Raw genomic sequence first — 23,751 nt, forward strand, 5'->3', positions numbered from 1 at the left:
TCCATGACAAAATCTCTTGTTAAAAGTGAAATCTGCCGGAAAATGGCTGATGTCCAGCTCTTGTGATAACCAGAGAAATTGCACATGACGGTCCCGGCTCCACACAGCGATCCGTTTAGAAATGATGTGGTGGTTTCTGCCTCTCGTTGGAGGCTCAGAGCGCGCTGCGCCGTGTGCCATTATGGGCTGTTCTTAAAGCTGTAGTAACACTCATTCTCTGTGAAGCCCGTAAAATTTTCACTGAAAGCCAGATAAATTTTTCGAATGGTTTCCAGCTGCCTGTCTCTAACAGTTGCTGAAAAAATTCTGATGGAAAAAAAGCCCAAATCATTCCGCCATTTCCTCGCAATGAAACGACGAGAGGGGTGGAGCAGTGCTCACTCAAAGCCTGCCCATAGGCGAATGAAGCAACTGACAGGCGTGGAAAAACTCACGCATGCGCATGAAGGTTCAAGCTTGGCTGACGTAAAAACATATGAATCAAATCCATATAGTTTTTGAAAAAAATAAAAAGGTACAATACTTTTCTCACAGACCTCGTATTCTAATGTGTTAAAATGTACAAGAAAAAAAAAAAACACCCATTGCAGTGAGTTTCTACCTCTGCTTTTGCCATGTGCAAAGTGGTTTTTTTTAATTACCTCAAGGCTAGAGGGCTGCCGCAATTTTACTAAACTGACAAAATATAGTTTCTACTGAAATCCAAACATTATGACTGCTTATTTTTTAAGCATCTTGTAAAATTACATCTTATTTTAATGAACTGAGCGTTTATTTGGGAGGAATTCCATAACAAATATTTTCTTTTCATTTTAACGCCGTCTGCAGGAGGGTGTGTGTGTGTGTGTGTGTGTGTGTGTGTGTGTGTGTGTGTGTGTGTGTGTGTGTGTGTGTGTGTGTGTAAAATAGCTTTTGAAAATGCTGGCAGTTAAACTGTTGTGATGAGTGACGCCAATGTCTGTGAAATGTCTTGTAAATCACTCCAGAGGTGTTATCAGGTAACAAAAACAGCATTTTTTTTTTAAAGAAGTGTTTATTTCTCACTAGCTTTTACATAATATATGAGAAAGATCTTAGATTTACACATAAATTCCACAGTTTCTGAGTATTTTCCGCAATGCTGTTGGAGGAGCCAGAAAGACGATCCAGCACACATCACTGTACCTCTCTACTTTGATTGGCTATCACCCTGCTTCTCATAATGCTTTGCGCAACTCTGGGGAAGCCCCCATGTGATCTATGACGTGACTGTCAGACTATATGGGTCTCAACCATCGCTGCCATAAGTAGTTCAAGGCCGTCCATTCCTTTGATATTTTACCCTTCAGGGGAACTTTAATCATAAAGGTAATAACATTTTGATCCCCCGATTTAAAGGCTAATAAATAAAATGATAGCGATGCTAGTGAAAATTCTTTTCAAGTTTTAAATCTCTAAAAGCTTAGTGGCCCTATAGCTTGAACCTAGCCTGAATGTTCTTATTTCTACTCTGATTCAAAGAAGACCAGAGGAAGCTGTCAAATCAAACAAATGAGAGCTCATAATGGAAAAATATTTTTGGTATTTGGCGTCACTACGCCTTTCACATTTTGCACATCTTGTATGAACACTGCAGTACATTAACAAGAGCAATCAGAGATTTTTGACGTCTGCCAATCTGGATCAGCTCCAAAATTCAGTAGAGTCTTCCATGCCCTAATATCCATCTGTGGTGAAAATTTGGTGAGAATCCGTAAAGCAGTTTTGACATAATCCTTCAAAGCCTGCATAAAGTTAATCTTGATCCATAATCTGGATTCGGATCCGGATCACCTCCAAAATTTGAGTCTTCCATGGCCTAATATGTATCTGTGTCGAAAATTTCATTAAAATCTGTGCAGTAGTTTTGACATAATCCTGCTAAAAGTAATCCTTCAAAGCCTATGTAAAGTGAAACTTAATCCAGAATGTGGATCCAAATCACCTCCAAAATTTAATGGGTTCTTCTGTGGCCTATTAAGGTGCACTGACACTGATTCACGCACTTGCACGACCTTTGTCATGCAGGAGACTAAACTCGTCTTTAGCGGGTGCAGACTGAACATGAGAGGGACAGCGGTGCATGCAACTGCGGAAAGAGAATTTTGAAATCTTCAAAAAATCCTTCACACGTAAATGTTGTGCTATGTGGGCAATCTGCTCGCCAACACGATGCGCAGCTTGTCAAGTGGAGGCAAGAAGAAGTGAACAGAGAGTGTGTCTGCGTCAGCAGATCGCATCAGAGCGCAGCTCGTCTGAATGATTATATGGAGACGTTTAATCTATCATAAACATACTTTAACAGCTGCAGACAAGGAAAGAACATAGAACTGTTTTACCAAGCCATGTAAACATGACAATTACCTTTTTAGACGGCTCCATATGCTTTCTCCAGTTTATTCAGTGCACATGCGCTGAATAAGCTGGCGCTGCTGGAGTGGCCCTCTGTGATTAGGAAGCGATTAAGGCATTTTCAACAGACAAATTGTAGAGAAAATAATTAATCCACTACGAAATAATTATTTTATATACGCAGCATCCAGCACAGAGCACATGGCAGGTGGTGGAACAAAGCACGGCGTCCAGATGGGATGACGATGACATGCATGCAAGTGCGTGCACCTAGTGTCAGTGCACCTTTATCGATCTGTGGTGAAAATTTTGTCAAAATCCTTTCAGTAGTTTTGACACAATCCTGGTAATAGACAGACAAATAAACGCTGATGATTTTAGGTAGAAGGAGAACTGGCAAAGTTGGAAATGTGCAGCTTTGAGGGATCAAGCACTGAAAAATTGATATCACTTGCTGCTGATAAACCCCAGAAACATCAAGCTGTGAGAACTGTGGACTTTGATGGCATCTCAGGCCAAACCTCTCAAACCGCTCTATTGAAATGAATGTGGAAAATTTAATTTTTTTTTTATAGTGTGAAATAAGTGTTTTTTGTGGTTTTTAGGAGGATGCACTACAATGACTAGTGTTGCTTATTAGGTGGACAGATTTTCAAATGATGGTAATATTTTGAGGAGGAAAGTGAGAGTATTTTTTTATAGTACATCTCAGACAAGTAAAATTAAAGCCCAGCACAGTGCAAGAATGACGTTCAAAACATGGATCTAACCACAGGTTTAATCCTTTCCTTTCGTCTGGCCAGGAGTAAATTCTTAAAGCGCGTTTCCTCTCCCAAAAGCATGGGACCAGCTGTGTTTGTGGACTGTAAGTCAGCATCGTGTTGCGCTATGCTAAGCTAAGATGCTACTTGCGGGACACTGGCCAGTCTCGCTGACGAAGCCATTTCTGTGATCACAGAGCCGGGCAGAAAGGCAATGACAAGTGGCTGTTTTTAACAGGACAGCCGGGATGTGGACCAGCACCCAGCCCTTCGAGTTACCGGCTAAGCTTAGCTAAACCGATGGCTAAGCACTACCGGGAGCCCGCAATTACACCGGCAAGTCTGGAGAAACCTGACTGAGGAATGTTGTTTTTCTGGGGACAAAAGACAGTGCCACGCAGTGTGTGAACATAACAGGTGTGAAATCAGAGGCACCACTTTCACAGTATGTAATCATTATTCAGTCTTGAGATGTATGCGATGATGTTTTGTTTTTTCTGAATACACTGAGGGTTAAAAGTCTCCAGCACCCCCGCGAGCCTTGACTGGAGTAAACGGGTATAGAAAATGAATGAATGCATTCGCCTTCACTGAAGTTCAGTTTTCCTAAGATGTCTTAACACATTAGATACATGGCACTTTTATAGACAGCTCTTGTCGACATTTTTTTGTGCACTCGTCACTGCAGTCTGCCTGAAGCTGACTCAGGCTGTGGCAACTGTGAAGGCTCATCTTTTTTCAAACATTTTATTACATATACCTTAGTTTGGAGTGTAAAGAATCAGTGCAACCTACAGGACAAGGGTTGAAAACTTTGAAAAATGTGGAAACATAGCACAGATATCTAAACAGTGTGTTTAAAATTTTAAAAACAAAAAGCCATTATCAAAGCACCAGGTCACACACACCTTTATTGTGGCATCCTCAGACGCCGACACCATGACACTGAAGACTGGGTGAAAAATAACACGAGTGACTGGGCTGCGGTGGCCACTCAGTGCATACTTTTCTGGCGGCCGTGGGATCCACTCTTTGGGGTCGCGTTTCTGAGTGACAGGTCCTCCCAAGGTAATCTCTTCCTTAGCCTCATTCAATTTGGATTCAAGTTCCATCACCTGCAAGGAGGACCCAAATACATGTTAGCTTTATAAAGCGAGAAAGTAAACATTTATCGACAGGCATCAGGGAGACAAAACAAAATCCAAAAGTCAAGACAAAAGATGCTATTGAAGGGACACAGTTACAAAACAGATTCCCATCAACCTTATTTGATGAGTAAATCACACGAACCTTCTTTTGTAATCTGATGACCGAGGTCCACTTTTTTTCCAAAAGGCCTGCATACTTCTTATCCAATTCTTCATTCTGGAATGTTAAAAACAAACAAAACAAAAATGGGGGTGGGGATTAGGTAAAGAAATCCAATGAAAATGATGCGTTTGGCATAGCGAAACAGTCTTGTAAGGAAGGAAGTCATTGTAGCATGCTGGTTCTTGGGGCAACACCAAAGGACAGAGTCCTTTCTTTTTATTTATTTATTTATTTATTTTTAGCAGACTCATCGAGTAAGTAAGAAAGACCTAGGACACGCTGGAGAGATTACATTTCCTATCTGGCTTGGGAAGACCTTGGAATCCCTAGGAAGAGCTACAGGACTTGCCCGAGGATAGGGAAGTGTATGATGAGCTGCTTGCTCTGATGCAACCACGACCCAGACTCAGATTAGTGGTTGAAAATGAGTGAATGATCAAGTTAGCTGAGTTGTATACAGGCCCTGAAACCCATACGGATGGTGCTGACCCCTAGATACTGTAGCACGATAAATAGTAAATAAATGGACTGCATTTATATAGCGCTTTTCCATCTGTATCAGACGCTCAAAGCCCTTTACAATTATGCCTCACATTCACCCCGATGCCAGGGTGCTGCCATACAAGGCGCTCACTACACACCGGGAGAAACAGGGGATTAAAGGCCTTGCCCAAGGGCCCTTAGTGATTTTCCAGTCAGGTGGAGATCTGAACCCATGATGTTCTGGACTCCGCCAATCTCACTAGCTTTTACATAACATATTAAATGGGATATCAGTCTATTGCAGGTTACTTCCCCAGCCAAGGCTAGTACTTATTTACAGCTGGGCAGTCTGAGACAATTCAGGTGAAGTATCTTGTGCAAATACACAGAGAGAAATACATGCCTACTATCGAACAGAACAGAAGCACCTGTTCCAGACTCATAAAAGGCCAACAGTAATTACCAGACCCCATTAACCGACTCCAAACTGACATGGTATTCCTAATCCATCCCACTCAAGACAGTCTTTCACAGACAAGAACTAGACATCATTTAGCTACCCACCTGGTACTGGAGGTGTTGGTGAAAATTTACATGCAGTAGCCTGATTCTACCTGCAGTCATTACCACCCACCCACCCACCCACTCTATCTGCATCCAGAATAGCATTTGAGCACAATCAGGTCATACAAGCCTTACACTACACACCCAACAAAAACAGCCTTGGTGCACTTGGGTTTATGCCATTCTGCTTCAAGACTGTCTCCGATTACTAAGAATCAAACACACACTGACAGCTAATGGTGTCAGTGAGGGAGAAAATCAGCATTGCATGCCAATTTAACAACTCCTCACCCCCAGGGTGAAAGCACACGATATAGACAGGTGGAGGAGTTACAGACAGCAACTATGCCTATAAATAACACGAGTCAATGACAAGAGGTGGTCCCTCAAACATATCTAATACACGCATAAACAGAAAGCCATGAACCGAAGAAGCTGGTAAAATTGGAAAATGCACAAACTACAGCCGACAGGAGGGAATGCAGATTGGACAAGACCACCACCATCTAATCTGCCATCTGTCTGCACAATTTGCCCATGTCATCCACTCAGACACACAAAAAGATCAGTGCTAGACTTCACTACTGCCTTCCAAGTCTGTTGGCAGTGATGAATAAAGTGTGAGTATACATGTGCCCTGTTCCGGGGACAGACGCCTTTAGCAGGAAAAAGGCTACTTTTCTTACGTTTAAACCTATTACTACATATACTACTATTAGCACTACTTAATAATAATAATAATAATGACAATAATAATATCATTATAAGGTTCATTTCTTACAACAGACTCAAAGAAAATATATGTAATATACTATTAATGAAACACATAATGGAACCTGAGGGAAATAGGACTAACAATCAATCAATCAATTTTATTTATATAGCGCCAAATCACAACAAACAGTTGCCCAAAGGCGCTTTATATTGTAAGGCAAGGCCATACAATAATTACGGAAAAACCCCAACGGTCAAAACGACCCCCTGTGAGCAAGCACTTGGCAACAGTGGGAAGGAAAAACTCTGTTTTAACAGGAAGAAACCTCCAGCAGAACCAGGCTCAGGGAGGGGCAGTCTTCTGCTGGGACTGGTTGGGGCTGAGGGAGAGAACCAGGAAAAAGACATGCTGTGGAGGGGAGCAGAGATCAATCACTAATGATTAAATGCAAAGTGGTGCATACAGAGCAAAAAGAGAAAGAAACACTCAGTGCATCATGGGAACCCCCCAGCAGTCTAAGTCTATAGCAGCATAACTAAGGGATGGTTCAGGGTCACCTGATCCAGCCCTAACTATAAGCTTAAGCAAAAAGGAAAGTTTTAAGCCTAATCTTAAAAGTAGAGAGGGTGTCTGTCTCCCTGATCTGAATTGGGAGCTGGTTCCACAGGAGAGGAGCCTGAAAGCTGAAGGCTCTGCCTCCCATTCTACTCTTACAAACCCTAGGAACTACAAGTAAGCCTGCAGTCTGAGAGCGAAGCGCTCTATTGGGGTGATATGGTACTATGAGGTCCCTATGATAAAATGGGACCTGATTATTCAAAACCTTATAAGTAAGAAGAAAATTCTATTCTAGAATTAACAGGAAGCCAATGAAGAGAGGCCAATATGGGTGAGATATGCTCTCTCCTTCTAGTCCCTGTCAGTACTCTAGCTGCAGCATTTTGAATTAACTGAAGGCTTTTCAGGGAACTTTTAGGACAACCTGATAATAATGAATTACAATAGTCCAGCCTAGAGGAAATAAATGCATGAATTACTTTTTCAGCATCACTCTGAGAAAAGACCTTTCTAATTTTAGAGATATTGCGCAAATGCAAAAAAGCAGTCCTACATATTTGTTTAATATGCGCATTGAATGACATATTCTGATCAAAAATGACTCCAAGATTTCCCACAGTATTACTAGAGGTCAGGGTAATGCCATCCAGAGTAAGGATCTGGTTAGACACCATGTTTCTAAGATTTGTGGGGCCAAGTACAATAACTTCAGTTTTATCTGAGTTTAAAAGCAGGAAATTAGAGGTCATCCATGTCTTTATGTCTGTAAGACAATCCTGCAGTTTAGCTAATTGGTGTGTGTCCTCTGGCTTCATGGATAGATAAAGCTGGGTATCATCTGCGTAACAATGAAAATTTAAGCAATGCCGTCTAATAATACTGCCTAAGGGAAACATGCATAAAGTGAATAAAATTGGTCCTAGCACAGAACCTTGTGGAACTCCATAATTAACTTTAGTCTGTGAAGAAGATTCCCCATTTACATGAACAAATTGTAATCTATTAGATAAATATGATTCAAACCACTGCAGTGGAGTGCCTTTAATACCTATGGCATGCTCTAATCTCTGTAATAAAATTTTAGGGTCAACAGTATCAAAAGCAGCACTGAGGTCTAACAGAACAAGCGCAGAAATGAGTCCACTGTCTGAGGCCATAAGAAGATCATTTGTAACCTTCACTAATGCTGTTTCTGTACTATGATGAATTCTAAAACCTGACTGAAACTCTTCAAATAGACCATTCCTCTGCAGATTATCAGTTAGCTGTTTTACAGCTACCCTTTCAAGAATTTTTGAGAGAAAAGGAAGGTTGGAGATTGGCCTATAATTAGCTAAGATAGCTGGGTCAAGTGATGGCTTTTTAAGTAATGGTTTAATTACTGCCACCTTAAAGCCTGTGGTACATAGCCAACTAATAAAGATAGATTGATCATATTTAAGATCGAAGCATTAATTAATGGTAGGGCTTCCTTGAGCAGCCTGGTAGGAATGGGATCTAATAGACATGTTGATGGTTTGGAGAAAGTAACTAATGAAAATAACTCAGACAGAACAATCGGAGAGAAAGCGTCTAACCAAATACCGGCATCACTAAAAGCAGCCAAAGATAACGATACATCTTTGGGATGGTTGTGAGTAATTTTTTCTCTAATAGTTAAAATTGTATTAGCAAAGAAAGTCATGAAGTCATTACTAGTTAAAGTTAAAGGAATACTCGGCTCAATAGAGCTCTGACTCTTTGTCAGCCTGGCTACAGTGCTGAAAAGAAACCTGGGGTTGTTCTTATTTTCTTCAATTAGTGATGAGTAGTAAGATGTCCTAGCTTTACAGAGGGCTTTTTTTATAGAGCAACAGACTCTTTTTCCAGGCTAAGTGAAGATCTTCTAAATTAGTGAGACGCCATTTCCTCTCCAACTTAAGGGTTATCTCCTTTAAGCTGCGAGTTTGTGAGTTATACCACGGAGTCAGGCACTTCTGATTTAAGGCTCTCTTTTTCAGAGGAGCTACAGTATCCAAAGTTGTCTTCAATGAGAGGATGTAAAACTATTGACGAGATACTCTATCTCACTTACAGAGTTTAGGTGGCTACTCTGCACTGTGTTGGTATATGGCATTAGAGAACATAAAGAAGGAATCATATCCCTAAACCTAGTTACAGCGCTTTCTGAAAGACTTCTAGTGTAATGAAACTTATTCCCCACTGCTGGGTAGTCGATCAGAGTAAATGTAAATGTTATTAAGAAATGAACAGACAGAAGGGAGTTTTCAGGGAATACTGTTAAGTCTTCAATTTCCATACCATAAGTCAGAACAAGATCTAAGATATGATTAAAGTGGTGGGTGGACTCATTTACATTTTGAGCAAAGCCAATTGAGTCTAATAATAGATTAAATGCAGTGTTGAGGCTGTCATTCTCAGCATCTGTGTGGATGTTAAAATCGCCCACTATAATTATCTTATCTGAGCCAAGCACTAAGTCAGACAAAAGGTCTGAAAATTCACAGAGAAACTCACAGTAACGACCAGGTGGGCGATAGATAATAACAAATAAAACTGGTTTTTGGGACTTCCAATTTGGATGGACAAGACTAAGAGTCAAGCTTTCAAATGAATTAAAGCTCTGTCTGGGTTTTTGATTAATTAATAAGCTGGAATGGAAGATTGCTGCTAATCCTCCGCCTCGGCCCGTGCTACGAGCGTTCTGGCAGTTAGTGTGACTCGGGGGTGTTGACTCATTTAAACTAACATATTCATCCTGCTGTAACCAGGTTTCTGTAAGGCAGAATAAATCAATATGTTGATCAATTATTATATCATTTACTAACAGGGACTTAGAAGAGAGAGATCTAATGTTTAATAGACCACATTTAACTGTTTTAGTCTGTGGTGCAGTTGAAGGTGCTATATTATTTTTTTCTTTTTGAATTTTTATGCTTAAATAGATTTTTACTGGTTATTGGTGGTCTGGGAGCAGGCACCGTCTCTACGGGGATGGGGTAATGAGGGGATGGCAGGGGGAGAGAAGCTGCAGAGAGGTGTGTAAGACTACAACTCTGCTTCCTGGTCCCAACCCTGGATAGTCACCCTGGATAACAACTATTGGGGGTTTGCTTCCCCTTTTCTTTAGCAGAGCACTGCCAAGGTATGCGTGGCTGTGTGCCACAACACAACAGGGTGCATTTATCCCTCCATTCCATTCATCCATTATTCAGCCTGCTTCCAGGCGGTGGAGACAAAGTGTTTGGAAAGCTCAATGAGGAGAGAAAGCATTTTATTCTGGACATACAGCACAATGCTCAAATTAAACTGCGAATAATTATAGAAAAAGTACTGTATAAGGCTAAAATCTGGTGTTAAAATTAACACACACAGAGAGAGAGAGAGACAGACAGAGAGGATAAAGCTAGAAAATTCTTTAGTATGGACTAAGTTGTGACTAAAAATAGAAAACACTTCAGGCTGTATGACTTGCACTTTATTTTCATAAGAAAGAGCACAATCGGGTGCCAAAATTCACACTGCTCCAGGATACTGGCTGAAAAGACAGATGTGATAGTATTGTGAAAGGTTTGTTTCTCTTTGGCTACTTAGTGCTAGCTTATATATGCTAACACCACCAGTTTAGATTGCAGACTAAATGTTCACATGTTGGAAAACTTTTTCCTAACTTCAGATACTTTGAAAAATTTACAAATCACAAATGTGTGGCCTTTTTTTTTTTTTTTTTTGAACAAAAAAACCTCACACTATGCTTATGTTTGACTCTCTGTCCCTCAGTGTCCCACCCCATGGGATAAAAAAAGCTTTTCAACCTACCATCCCTGGTTCTCAAGACCAGGCACCTAAGTGGATCTACTCTCTTTTCTACTCTTCTATTTTACTCTTCCTTTTTAGATATACCTTAGTATACTAGCACAGTTCCACCTTAGAATTGGAATATAATATATAAGATATACCTTACTGAATTTTCATGCTTGCAGCACACCTCGAGTAGATACTTTTGTTTACGCATTGCAAGTCAGCCAAGCACCACTTTTGCCAGCCATTATATCCAGGGGTTAAAATATGCCCATTTTACATATAACGTGGAGTTGCGTAAGGAAGAGCAATGGGCATAAAATTGTGTCAAATCAACATGCGATCCATCTTGGACCAGAGTGAAAAACTGAAGCCAAAAGGACTTCATTATTACTATAAACTTTACTCATACTGCCCTACTACAATGTAACAGTAATATATTTTATATTTTAAAGCACATGACTCATATTGCCCAACGCGCGTGTACAGCAACTCAACATCAAAGTATTCGTGATTGTAACACTATCACACGTGGTTACAATCAATGGTCACTGAGGGACTTTACTGTTACTTAAACTTCACATTTAAATGCACTTCCATAAAACGCTGAACTCTGCACTAATTGGCATTTGTCAGAAGACGACACCACTCTGAGTAAACAAATACAGCACAAGGTGAAAGACAGTGAAATGAGCATTGCAACATCAGATTATGAAACTACTGGCCATTAATTTGGAAGCGGTGACTCAGCATTCATTCAGACCAGTGGATCTGTCCAGCAGATGCTTTGAAAAAGTTTGGAATACGGTATTCGTTATTTTCCGAAGCTATGGACTTTCTACCAGCTCAGGGTTGTGCACACGCATCGAGCACGCTGCTCGGTTCACTGAACTCTGTACTAGGGCTGCCACAACTAGTCACGACTACGTCGACTATTGGAACCGTCGACAACTAATTTATTAGTCGACAAGTTGTTTATTTTATTTAAGTCTTTGTTTTTCTCTCAAATCATAGTTTTAGGCAGCGAGCTGTCCTGCCGTCATCTGGATGTTCAAATTTTGGGAAAGACGGCCGATTAAAACAGTGGCCGTCTTGTTCAAAGCCATTTAAAATGCGCAGTTTACCGACAGAGCTCTGTGTGTGTGTGTGTGTGTGCGCACGCGCGCGCGCATGGAGTCAACTGGCTGCAGACTGCAAGCGAGGGAACCATCAATGCGCTTGAGACAGCAAGCGCGGAGCAGAGAGAGGATTTTAACCTGAGAAAACATTAAAAAAAACAAAAAACAAAACACACACACACACACACACACACACACACACACACACACACACACACACACACACACACACACACACACACAACAAAAACAAACCGTGGAGCTACCTTTACTTCTCTTTCCACTTTCTCTACCCGCGCGGTTCTGATGGCACCATCCTGTTCACACCATGTGCGCGTCGTATACTGAATTTATGAGATCATAAGATGAAATAAACTGTCAAATATCATTAAAACATCCATAAAAAATGAGAATATATAAATGAACTGAGCAAAAATTACAGATACACGAGTTAAAAATAAAACCCTGCTGTGGAGAAGCTGCAGAGATGTTCAGAGGCACAGATCACAAAAAGCAGGTGAGAACTCTGAACTTAAACAGCTGTTATTTTACAAAGGTATGTATTTATTCAATCTTAAGCTTAATGTCATGTTCAAGCACAAAACGTGACTGATGAGGAGAAAAAAATGACTTCATCACACTAAATGAACTGGAGTCAGAATAAAAATACAAGCTGCTGATTTTTGTTATTTTTCAAAGTTATCATAAGCTGCAGCTATATGTTTTATTCATTTCAAAGTGAGTTACCTCTTATTTTATTCTGGTTTATTTCTACAAAAAATATGGGGAGCCAAATCATCCTGCATTGTTCTGTTCCGTTTATATCAAAGTTTTCCTGCACATCTGTATATTTTTTTCCTTCTTTATAGGAGTTTGGTGTTTACATTTGCTCCACAAAGTTTTAAAACACAATAAAATGTTCACACTTTTCTTTATAGCAGTTCTGTAATTTCAGAAATGCAACAGAAACAACCACAAATCAGAAAAAGTTGGGACTATATGTAAAATGAAGATAAAAATAAAAATGTTGCACTATTCCCAGTTTCTCCACTCAGAAGCCAAACATTCTTCCAGAGTTGTGTCTTGGTGGCTTCCCTCACTTGTCTCCATCCAGCATGGACATTTAGTTTTTGAGAACTGCCTACCTGACACAGATTGACTATAAGGTAACACACTGTATTTCTGAATGATTGATGTAAATGAAGTCTAAGAAATAGTCACTGATTTGGAAATGTTCATGTTTTCAACCCTGACGTTTCTCGGAAAATGCTGCAGGCCTTAATTTAGGAAATTACGTATGATCCGACTAGTCGACTAATCGCAAAAATAATCGTTGACTAGTCGACTATCAAAATAGTCATTTGTGGCAGCCCTACTCTGTACAGAGAAGAGATGACAAGTGCCTGTGGCAAGCTCTCTCACTCCGGCGTAAAGCACTGTTTACCATATCAATGGAGTGAGGGGGGAGGGGTCGCTCCTCAGAGTGTAAATGGGCCAAAGTGTTAAAGCTGCTTTCAGAGCAGGACAGAACACTCCAAAACACAGTAGAAGTTTGTGATGTGACCTTTGTGTAATAGCAGACAGAAATTGCTTTGAGATGAAGACAAACAAAACGCATAGACCATTTTGTATATATTGTTCAAAATGTACATTTGTGTTTATTGTTAAAACCTTTGTTGTACAGTCTTTCACACAAGAGCCCAAATTACCTTTATAAAGTGTCAAAACAGTTGTGTATTATAGTTTTCTGTGTGTTTTGAATAAATGTGTGTGGAAAATTATTTGCCGCTTTACTTTTTCCTTTCTTATTTGATTGTAAACTGTTATTACACATAAAACACCACTATAGCATACATATTCTGAAAGTACAGGTTGTCCTGAAAAAAGACATAAAACTTGACTGTGGGATGCAGGGAGAGCTGTTAACAGCAATAATAAAACATTTATGCCAGGCGAGTGAACTGTCCAAAAAATGCCGTCAGACCCCAGAGGGTTAAATGAGAGATAAATTAGATGTAAAAGCACATTGTTTTGAGAAATTTTTCTGGTAAACTGTGTATGTGTGACTGTGTCCATTGTGGGTCAACTTACCATATCTAACTCCGCCTCTTTCTTAAAAGTGGAATATGCTTCTTCATACCCATTAGAACGTAGATAATCAGCTATTGCTCGATTTCTGAAACAGATAACAAAGGACTCTTAATTTGTTTTTGATGAGTTAAAGTGTTACAAGATAATTATGGTGTACAGCACTGCAAAAAGACATGAAATTGTCTTCTCCAGATGTGTCAAATGTGTAAATTTGACATTTTTACACATTCAAATGTTATCACACTTCTATTCATACAATAAAAAATGCTTGGTATGTAGAAAAATCAAAGCACAGCACTAACAATACTGCACATAACTTTCTGCTTTCACTCACATACACAGTCTCACACACAGACTATAGTTGTGTTGGCTTTATAATGAGCTCCTGTTGCTGTGGGCAAATGAGAAAGGAGGTCTCCCTGTGGTGTAGATATTGCGAACATGAGTCAACACACATCCTACATTTCCTACACTAGCCTACTAGTCAGCTACTAACAAATAGATGAAATCAGTGAACACAGTAAGCTCCTCTATATGTTTCTGCGTATATGTGAACTGTGGTCCATTGTGACCTAATAAAAACCTCCTCAAACAGCACTGCAGTGAAACATCCTGACCTTCTCGGGAAAGTTCTGGACAATAGAATATACAGAAAGGGGGGCACAACCAAGATGATCTTCATTTTCATTTTTGGTCTAGTGGTTAAGCGTTTGGCTTCAGACCAGAGGATCCTTGGTTCAAACCCCAGCCTGACTGGAAAAGCGCTACATAAATGCAGTCCATTTACCACTGCATGCTTTTGTCTTCTAGGCTGCATTTAAAGAAACACACACACACACACACACACGTTGGTCGCTTTATAGACGGGATCAATGGGTTACAACAGAAATGATTGTTTATTCAGATTAGAGTTAATAATAACTAACATGTTGCCCGTGGGGATCCACGGGTCAAAGCCATACACATGCACACAGGGACCACTTACCTATTATATTATAAATAATAATAACAAAATGAGCTTTTATCAAGGCACACTGTAAATTCCCATTAAAAATATTTTAATAATTTGTATTAAAGCCTGACTGATGTAGAATTTTTAAAGCAGATACAATTTCTATATTTGATGAAAATCAGATATGCCAATATATCAACAGAAAAACATATCAAACCAAGATTTCTGCATTTATTATCTATAGCTTTTGTAACAAGTCCTCACCAAGATAACAAGACATAACACTGTTTGAAATTAAATTTGTTTTATTGACACAGTGATTCATATTTCAAAGGGGTGATGTGGGATAATGGAGCCTTGGTGCCTGAAGTAATAGGACATTTTCTCCATAGGTGGGGCCTTTCTCAGACAGCCGTTAGGACGAAGAGGATGAAGTTTGAAAAGCTGGACAATTTCTGGCGTGATTTTTCGCTGGACTGAGAAACTACAAAGTTTTTTTTTTTTTTTGGAAGTACATGAAGTCAGTACATGGCATCACGGACTACATCATCATAATTTTGATACTCCCATTTAAAGTTTGTGTTGGACTGTTAAGTACCAGTGAAACACCAAAATGTAAGTCCCTTTTCTGTTTATAAATTAAGAAAATATCAAATAAGGATGTATTTTAGCCGTTATATAAAACAAATGATGAATATTTTTTCATTCTTTCAATTGTGCAAATACTTTATGAAGTGAAAGATGGAACATTTCATCTTTCACCTCATGAAATAGTTGTACCATTGAACTCAAAACATTCATTATTTGCATATTAGCGTGCAGTTTTGGTACTATATGAAATGTGCTGTTGCACGCCATGACCACTGTGCATGCTCACACTACTGGGGCAGCGTTTAGCTAAACATGGCAGAGTTTGTTTTGCTGGCGAACGAAGATTTGAAGGAGCTAATTGACAGTGCAAATTCTTCTAACACACACAAAAAAACAAATCCACTATGCCATAAGCAGTCTGGAGGCATGAGGAGCTGTTAGGATGAAGAGGATGAAGTTAGGATGAAAAGCTGGACAAATTTCTGACGTGATTTTTCATTGGAGTGAGGAAAGCAGACGTCAGTCTGTACATGAAGTCAGTGCATGGCATCATGGACTACATTGGCAGAATTGTTTTCTGCAAGTTGACTGAGAACAATTTTGGACTCCTATTTAAAGTTCGTGTTGGACTGTTGACATCAAAGCACCAGTGACGAATAGGGCTGGGTACCGAACTTCGGTTATTTTGTGGCACCAACCAAAATGCTTCGGTAGCACTAGGGATGGGCATTGATAAGATTTGAATCGATATAGATACCATTATCGATCCCAATCTTTATCTATTCCCTTATACCTCTTGTGAATTTTTTGTGTACTAAAAGTAGGCTTTAAAGGTTTTCTATGTCAACAACATTTTACTGAGTATTCAAGTAAATATTATTGAATATTAAAGTAAATATACGTGAAATAGGTCACTGGATCCTTAAACTCTGGACATAATAAACTCTATATGGTGGATCCTTGATCTCTGGACATAAACAGAAATAAACAATCTGTAGTTATTGTCAAAAGCATTTCCTTTCAGACATTATTGGCAAGGCAAGTTTATTTATAGAGCATAATTCGTACACAAGGCAATTCAAAGTTGTCACAGATGAAGCCAGTCTCACCATTTCAGGGAGTTTATTCCAGATTTTAGCTGCATGAAACTGAAACATTGCTTCTCCGTGTTTAGTCCCGACTCTGGGGACCAGTAGAAGACCAGTCCCAGAGGATCTCAGGACCCGCAATGGTTCATATGGCTCTAACATATCAGAGATGTACTTTGGTGCTAAACCATGAAAAGACTTGTACACAAGCAAAGCTGTTTTAAAGTCTCTTCTCTGAGTGACTGGAAGCCAGTGCAGAGATCTGAGCATTGGACTAATGTGGTCATATTTCCTGGTTCTTGTCAGGACTCGAGCTGCAGCATTTTGGATGTTCTATAGCTGTTTGACAGCTTGTTTAGAGAGGCCAGTGAGTAGACCGTTACAATAATCCAATCTGCTGGAGATAAAAGCATGGATCAGCTTCTCTAAGTCCGATTTGGACACTATATTTTTAATCTTAGCAATATTTTTTTAGATGGTAAAAAGCTGCTGATGTTATTGATTTGATGTGACAGTTTAAAGTCAGGTCTGAGTCCATGATTACTCCAAGGTTTCGAACCTGATCTTTAGGCTTTAGAGAGAGAGACTCAAGTGATGACTTTCTCATTGTTTCTGTGGGCCAAAGACAATGGTTTCAGTTTTATCTGAGTTTAATTGGAGGAAGTTGTTTCGCATCCACAAACTAATCTGTTCGATGCAGTGACAAAGTAAATCTACAGGCCCCAGTTCACCTGCTGTCAATGACACATAGATCTGAGTGTCGTCTGCATAGTTATGGTAGGATACATTATTGCTGCGTATCAGCTGACCCAATGAAAGCATGTACAAACTGAATAAGAGTGGTCCCAGGATAGACCCCTGGGGAACCCCACAGGTCAGCGCCACTTTGCTCGAGACACAACTTCCAATTTCAACAAAGTATGTCCTGTCTTCAAGATAGGACTTAAACCAGTTTAATGCAGTAACAGTGATTCCCACCCAATTTTCTAACCTTTGTAGTAGAATCCCATGATTCACTGTGTCAAAGGCAGCGCTCAAGTCCAGCAAAACCAGGACTGAGACTTTGCCTGCATCTGTGTTTACACGGATATCATTTGTCACTTTAATCAAAGCTGTCTCTGTGCTGTGGTGTGACCTAAAACCCGACTGGAAAGTGTCAAAAACCTTATTAGAAACGAGAAAGTCAGATTTGATATAGGTCTGTAGTTATTGAAGACTGCTGCATCAAGACTGCTCTTTTTTAGAAGAGGCTTAATGACAGCAGTTTTCAGGGCCTCTGGAAATGTTCCAGTCTGCAGTGAGGTATTCACTAGATGAGTGATCTGTGGTAGCAAAGTGCTAAGCACAGACTTCAGGAATCTAGTGGGTAGCTCATCTAGGCAAGTAGTACAGACCAGAGATAACATCATCAATAATTTTGCCAGTTACAGGTGTAAAATGTGCCAACTCTAGATGTTTCAGAGGCTGCAGTGATACCATCTGAGTTGTTGAAATGATAGCGTTTTTTTTTTAATGGTCTGAATTTTGTCATTAAAGAATTGTGCAAACTCATTGCACTTGGACGTAGAAACCAGTTCCAAAGGCAGAGAAACTGAAGGATTTGTTAACTGTGGCAAAAAGGACACGGGAATTGTTACTGCAGTTTGAAATGATTTTCGACAAATACCTTTCCCTTGTTTGACGTAAAGTCAAGTTGAACACACAAAGCATACCTTTGTAAGTTTCATAATGAACCTGAAGATTTGACTTTCGCCATTTTCGCTTGGCTTTCCGACACTCCCTTTTCTGTGCCCTGACCAAATCTTCATTTCTCCATGGTGCTTTTTCTTTATTTTTAACCAATTTAACTTTAACTGGAGCAATTGTTTCCAATACATTTAAAACACTTGATGTATAAGCGTTCACTATTTCATCAACGTTAGAATATGGGACATTTTCAAATTTGATCATTTCAACAAACTGAACCACTGTGTCATTTATGCATCTTCTTTGAGTAACTGCCGGCCCAACTACTGGTCTAGATGTAACATTTATGTCAAAGAAGACACAGAAATGATCAGAGAGAGCAACGTCAACAACATTCACATGTGAGATAGTGACACCTTTTGTTGGCATGAATGTCTTTCCATACATCTGAGCTGAGCTCTTGCAGTTGGCTGTGCTGCACGTCAGGATGTAATTCATAAAGAATGCAGGACGTCTCATTTTTGGAGGAAAAAATGTTTTACTCAATTGTAGTTTATTGTCTGTATTACAGCTTTTGGAAAGAGGTGCCATTTTATTTAAAGTGGCAATTTGTTTTGAAGTTATTAATTCTAACCAGACTCTGTCTTGGCAGAGAGCCACGCAGCTTTTTGAACTGTGCCAACGGAACGGAGTTTGATTCTTGTTTCTGCAATAAGACAGGAGTCCCAGCTAGTGACTTTAATCGACACAAAAGTGACTCACGATTAACATAATGGCTTTCAGAGGGGTTAAGAAGTGGACTTGCCGCTTCTGAAGCGCAGCGAATCAAAGAACCAACGAGCCAGCGGATCCAAGCATTGCTTCATTGGTTCACGCTTCAAAGTGGAGTCGCACTGCATAAACTGTTGATTACAGAGCCGCTGCAAGGTCTGTAATCAACGTAAAGGAATGATCATTTTCCCGACAAACACCCTCAAAAACAACAGCCGCTCTGAAGGACCAATAAGGGAATCGTTAAGCAAAAAGACTATTGATATAGGTGGATCGAATCATTTATTAACGATACCCCAAAAAAAAAAACAGTTCTTGATACCCAACCCTAGGTAGTACCAAGTATCGAAACATGCCTCATCTTTCGGTGCCACATTTTGGTACCCAGAGGTTAATCATGTGCAAGAAGAGTGGTCCGCAGCCGCTGTCCTCTCAGCATTCAAGTCCGCCTGAGCAGCCTGATTCAAAATCTCCAACACCGGACTCCGCTTCATCTGAGGATACCAACAACGTGCATCGCTTTGAAGCTTGAAGCAATGAAGCGGTGTTCTGACCCGCTGTTTCAGTTCTCTGCCTTTCAGAAGCGGCAAATCCACTTCTTAACCCCTCTCAGAGCCATTAAGATATGCCAATCTTGAGTCACTTTTGTGCAGATTAAATTCGCTAACTGGGACTCCTATCTTGTTTAGAGAGAGGAAAAAAAAAAAAAGAAGAAAAAAAAAAAGAATCGTCCTCCGTTCGGTTCTCACAGCACCGAACGTTGCGCTGCTCTTTGCTGTCATGTTAGAAAGACAGACTCTGGTTGGAATTAATAACTTCAAAGGGAATTGCCGTTTAAATCAAATGACATCTCCTTCCAAACGTTGTAATACAAACAAACTGCAATCAATCAAAACGTTTTTTTTTCCCCCTCCCAAAATGAGACATCCCGCAATGATGTGCAGCAGCAGGCTAAGTTCACCTCAGAGGTATGGAGAGACAATCCTACCAAAATGTCTGAAAGGCAATGCTTTTGTGTTCTTTAGCACTGGATTATTTGTTGTTTATTTTTTCAATAAGAAAACTGCTTGGAGTGGAAAAATACCAAAGCTGAAAAATAAAACTCAAGATTTGTACTTTGTGTAAAGTAATTTTCTTTTTGTTAGAATTGATATCAAATAAAGTATCATTCAGGAACAAGTATCGAAGTGAAGGTATCAGAATTGGTACATGTATCAAAAAGTTGTCTGATACCCAGCCCCAGTGACTAACACCAAAATGTAAGTCCCTTTTCTGTTGTTTATAAATTAATAAAATATCAAATGACTTGGATCTATTTTCACCATTAAATAAAACAAATAATGAATGTTTTTTCATTCTTTCAATGGAACGGATATTTAAGTAGGTGAAAGATGGAACGTACCATTCAATGAGGCGAACTATTCGTACCATTGAACTCAAACATTGTGTACTATACAGATTTAAAATTATTGTAGGCTATGTAGCTCGTTGGTGAACATCCTTTCTATGAAATCTCATCAATTTATATGAACTTTTCTAAATAGCTTGGTGGTGTCATGTCCTGCAGGTAGTGGCAGTAAGGTGGAATGGATATGGCAATATGGCAACAATGCTATATATATATATATATATATATATATATATATATATATATATATATATATATATATATATATATATATATATATATATATATATATATATATATATATATATATATATATATATATATATATAAACGGCTGAGTGGATCCTTGTGATTTGATTGGTGCTTTGTATGTCACATGACATGGATTAATTCATCCCATTTGTGTTGCATTGCATTCAGAGTGCGGCTTGGTTCCATTTAGAGTGTAAATTTGGTTCCATACGTTTCGTACCATTGCACTCACGTGCATGCGCATGGCCTCGTGCGCACGCGCACATGTGATCACGCACACACAAGTGTGCACGAGTATGCTTGCACGTGTGAGCATACTCGTGCGCACGCGGGCATACTCGTGCATGCGCATACGGGCTCATGCACGCATACTTGCGCACATCATAAAAAGGCGCGCGCCAGCGCACGAGTACATGCGCGCCCACGCATGCTCATGCTCGCGCACCCACACACAAAACCAATCCACTGTGCTGCCTGGAGGTTGTTAGCAGGAAGAGACAACAAAAGCTGGACTCTTTTGACGTGATGTTTTTATTTATTTACGAGGTCTGTGAGAAAACTATCCGACCTTTTTATTTTTTCAAAAATTATATGGATTTGAATCATGTGCGCTTGCATCAGACAAGCTTGAACCTTCGTGCGCATGCGTGAGTTTTTTCACGCCTGTCGGTTGCGTCATTCGCCTGTGGGCAGGCTTTGAGTGAGCACTGGTCCACCCCCCTCATCGGATTTTTATTGTCAGTGAAATGGCTGAGAGGCTGCCGCTTTGCTCCATGAATTTTTTTTCAGAAACTGTTAGAGACAGCCAGATGGAAACCATTCGAAAGATTCAGATGGATTTCAGTGAAGATTGTCGGCGTCACACGGATTAAGGAGTGTTAAAACCTTTTTAAAGATGGCCCACAGCGGCGGAGGGCACGCGGCGCACTGAGCGGCCATCGACAGGCTGGAACGACCAGATCAACGACCTGTTTACATCTGTGCTACCTCCTCACTACTGCACTACTACATTTACTCCTCCGTCATATTCTCTGAGACTGGATGCTGCACTTGCACACAAATTTATTTTATTTTTAGTTAGTAGCTTTTATTGATTAGTCCATTTTTTTTTATTTACTTAACCCTATTTTGTGTGTCTGGTGCAATGTGTGTGTCTTGTCTAATGTGTAAGCTGCTGGATGCCTTGAATTTCCCTCTGGGATCAATAAAGTATCTATCTATCTAGCTATCTATCATTTCTAAACTGAACGCTGTGTTGATACGGGACATCGTGTGGCTACGATGTCCCGTGAAATGGCAAAAGAGCTGGACATAGCACTTTTGTGGCACATTCCACTGTTACAGGAGATTTTGTAATGAAAGACATGCGGAGGATTTCGCGCGTCAGCACAGAGCCGCTCATTGCGCGCAAAAAAAAAAACACCTCCGTGTTGGAAACCGTTCAGAAGATTCAGACGGCTTTTGATGGCTTTTCAGTCGAGTGAGTATCCGAGAAATTGTTTAACAGCTGGGCATGTTCCAACTTGTCCTGTGAGACTTCCAACATGGAGGTGTTGTTTGTCCAGCGGCTGTGAGCGGCTGCGTCCCGACGAGCGAATCCGTCCGCACGTCTTTCATTACAAAATCTCCTTTAACAGTGGAATGTGCCGATAAAGTGCTGATCCCGACCTCTTCTGAAACTTCTCTGCTAGTCACACGACGTCCTGCATCAACAGAGCCTTAAATTTGGAAGTGATTTGCTCGTTCCAGCCTGTCGATGGCCACTCGGGGCGCGGTGCGTCCTCCGCCGCTGTTTTTAATCCAGTTTTAATGGTCCTTAATCCGTGTGATACCGACAGAATCTTCACCGAAATCCATCTGAATCTTTCGAATGGTTTCCAACTGGCTGTCTCTAAAGCTGCGTTCACACCGGGCGCGATGTGAGCGACTACAGCCACAGGTTGCCATGTAATCCCTATGTAAGGACGCGTTTTGGTGCCAAACCGTGCAGCGCGACGCGATGGAGGCAAGTGAAGCGACGCGAGTGAAGCGATTTTGAGAGTTTTGCGCGTTTGTGGCACGATATTGCGTCGCCTCACGTCGCGCTGCCCTCCTCCCCAAGTTCAAAAATCTGAACTTTTTCGTCTCGTCGCACCGCGATAACCAATCAGGGACTGAATATGTAGTGACGTGGAGATGTCTGGAGTTTGACTGAAGATGTGAACATGTCCTGTATCTGGTAGCAGCCTGTGAGCAGGACTTATGTCTCTTTTGTCCTTTATTTCACAATCATGACAGAGTTGTTGGAGCGAACAGCAGCACCACAGTAGCGGGGAGCGGAGTTTTTTTATTTTTATTTTACGTGCGCGCGAATCATCCTGGAGATTATTTTACTTATTAACTACACACCTGTATAAAGCAAATGGTGACTGGTTTCTAAACACAATTATGACAGTTTTTGGAGCGTGCAGTAGCCCTACTTGCAGCAGCGGGGAGTGGAGCTTTTTCCTTTTCTTTTTTTTCCTGCGCGCGCAAGCGAATCGTCTGTAGAGAATATTTTATTAATTAACTACACAGATGTGACTGGTTTCTAAACACAATTATGACAGTTTTTTGGGGGAAGAGCCAGCTGCAGCAAGTAGCGGAGGTTTTTTTTGTTTACATGTGCGCGCGCGAACGGGACAGTTGATCCTCAAACTGGGTCCCGCAGAGGTGGAAGGACCGCTGAAAGCGGCCGTCACCCAGACACAGCTCCTGCAGCAAATAATGATACTCTCTGTATTGGGAGCTTTTCACAACAACTCGCGCCGTGTGATCAAGGTCCGTCATGTTAGCTTGACTGACAACCAGAGCCGGCGAGCGGAATGGAAGCTCCTCCTATTTGATGACGCACTGGGGCGAATTTTCGCAGCAAAAGTCCACCCAAGCAAAGCGACACCCCGGGCGAAGGAGGCGCGTCCGTCGCCTGGCGACCCACGCGAATTTGTAGCGTCTGATCGCGCCCGGTGTGAACGCGGCATAACAGTTTCTGAAAAAAAATTCATGGAGCAAAGCGGCAGCCTCTCAGCCATTTCACTGACAATAAAAATCCGATGAGGGGGGGTGGACCAGTGCTCACTCAAAGCCTGCCCACAGGCGAATGACGCAGCTGACAGGCGTGAAAAAACTCACGCATGCGCACAAAGGTTCAAGCTTGTCTGATGCAAGTGCACGATTCAAATCCATATAGTTTTTGAAAAAAATAAAAAGGTC

At 40.6% G+C, this 23,751-nt stretch overlaps 1 protein-coding gene across 1 annotated transcript in view; it reads right to left on the minus strand.

The window, feature by feature from the left end:
- The window catches only part of LOC117509606 (lissencephaly-1 homolog A), a 98,607-nt gene that overhangs the window by 21,424 nt on the left and 53,432 nt on the right, over window positions 1-23,751 (minus strand). The window contains exons 4-6 of the mRNA XM_034169348.1: window positions 13,773-13,857; window positions 4,422-4,496; window positions 4,040-4,246 (exon numbers count right to left, since the gene is read on the minus strand). Coding sequence (XP_034025239.1) covers window positions 4,040-4,246; window positions 4,422-4,496; window positions 13,773-13,857 — 367 coding nt within the window. The remainder of the gene's footprint in view (window positions 1-4,039; window positions 4,247-4,421; window positions 4,497-13,772; window positions 13,858-23,751) is intronic.

This window comes from Thalassophryne amazonica, chromosome 4, assembly GCF_902500255.1.
Source record: "Thalassophryne amazonica chromosome 4, fThaAma1.1, whole genome shotgun sequence".
NCBI classification, from domain to species: Eukaryota; Metazoa; Chordata; class Actinopteri; order Batrachoidiformes; family Batrachoididae; genus Thalassophryne; species Thalassophryne amazonica.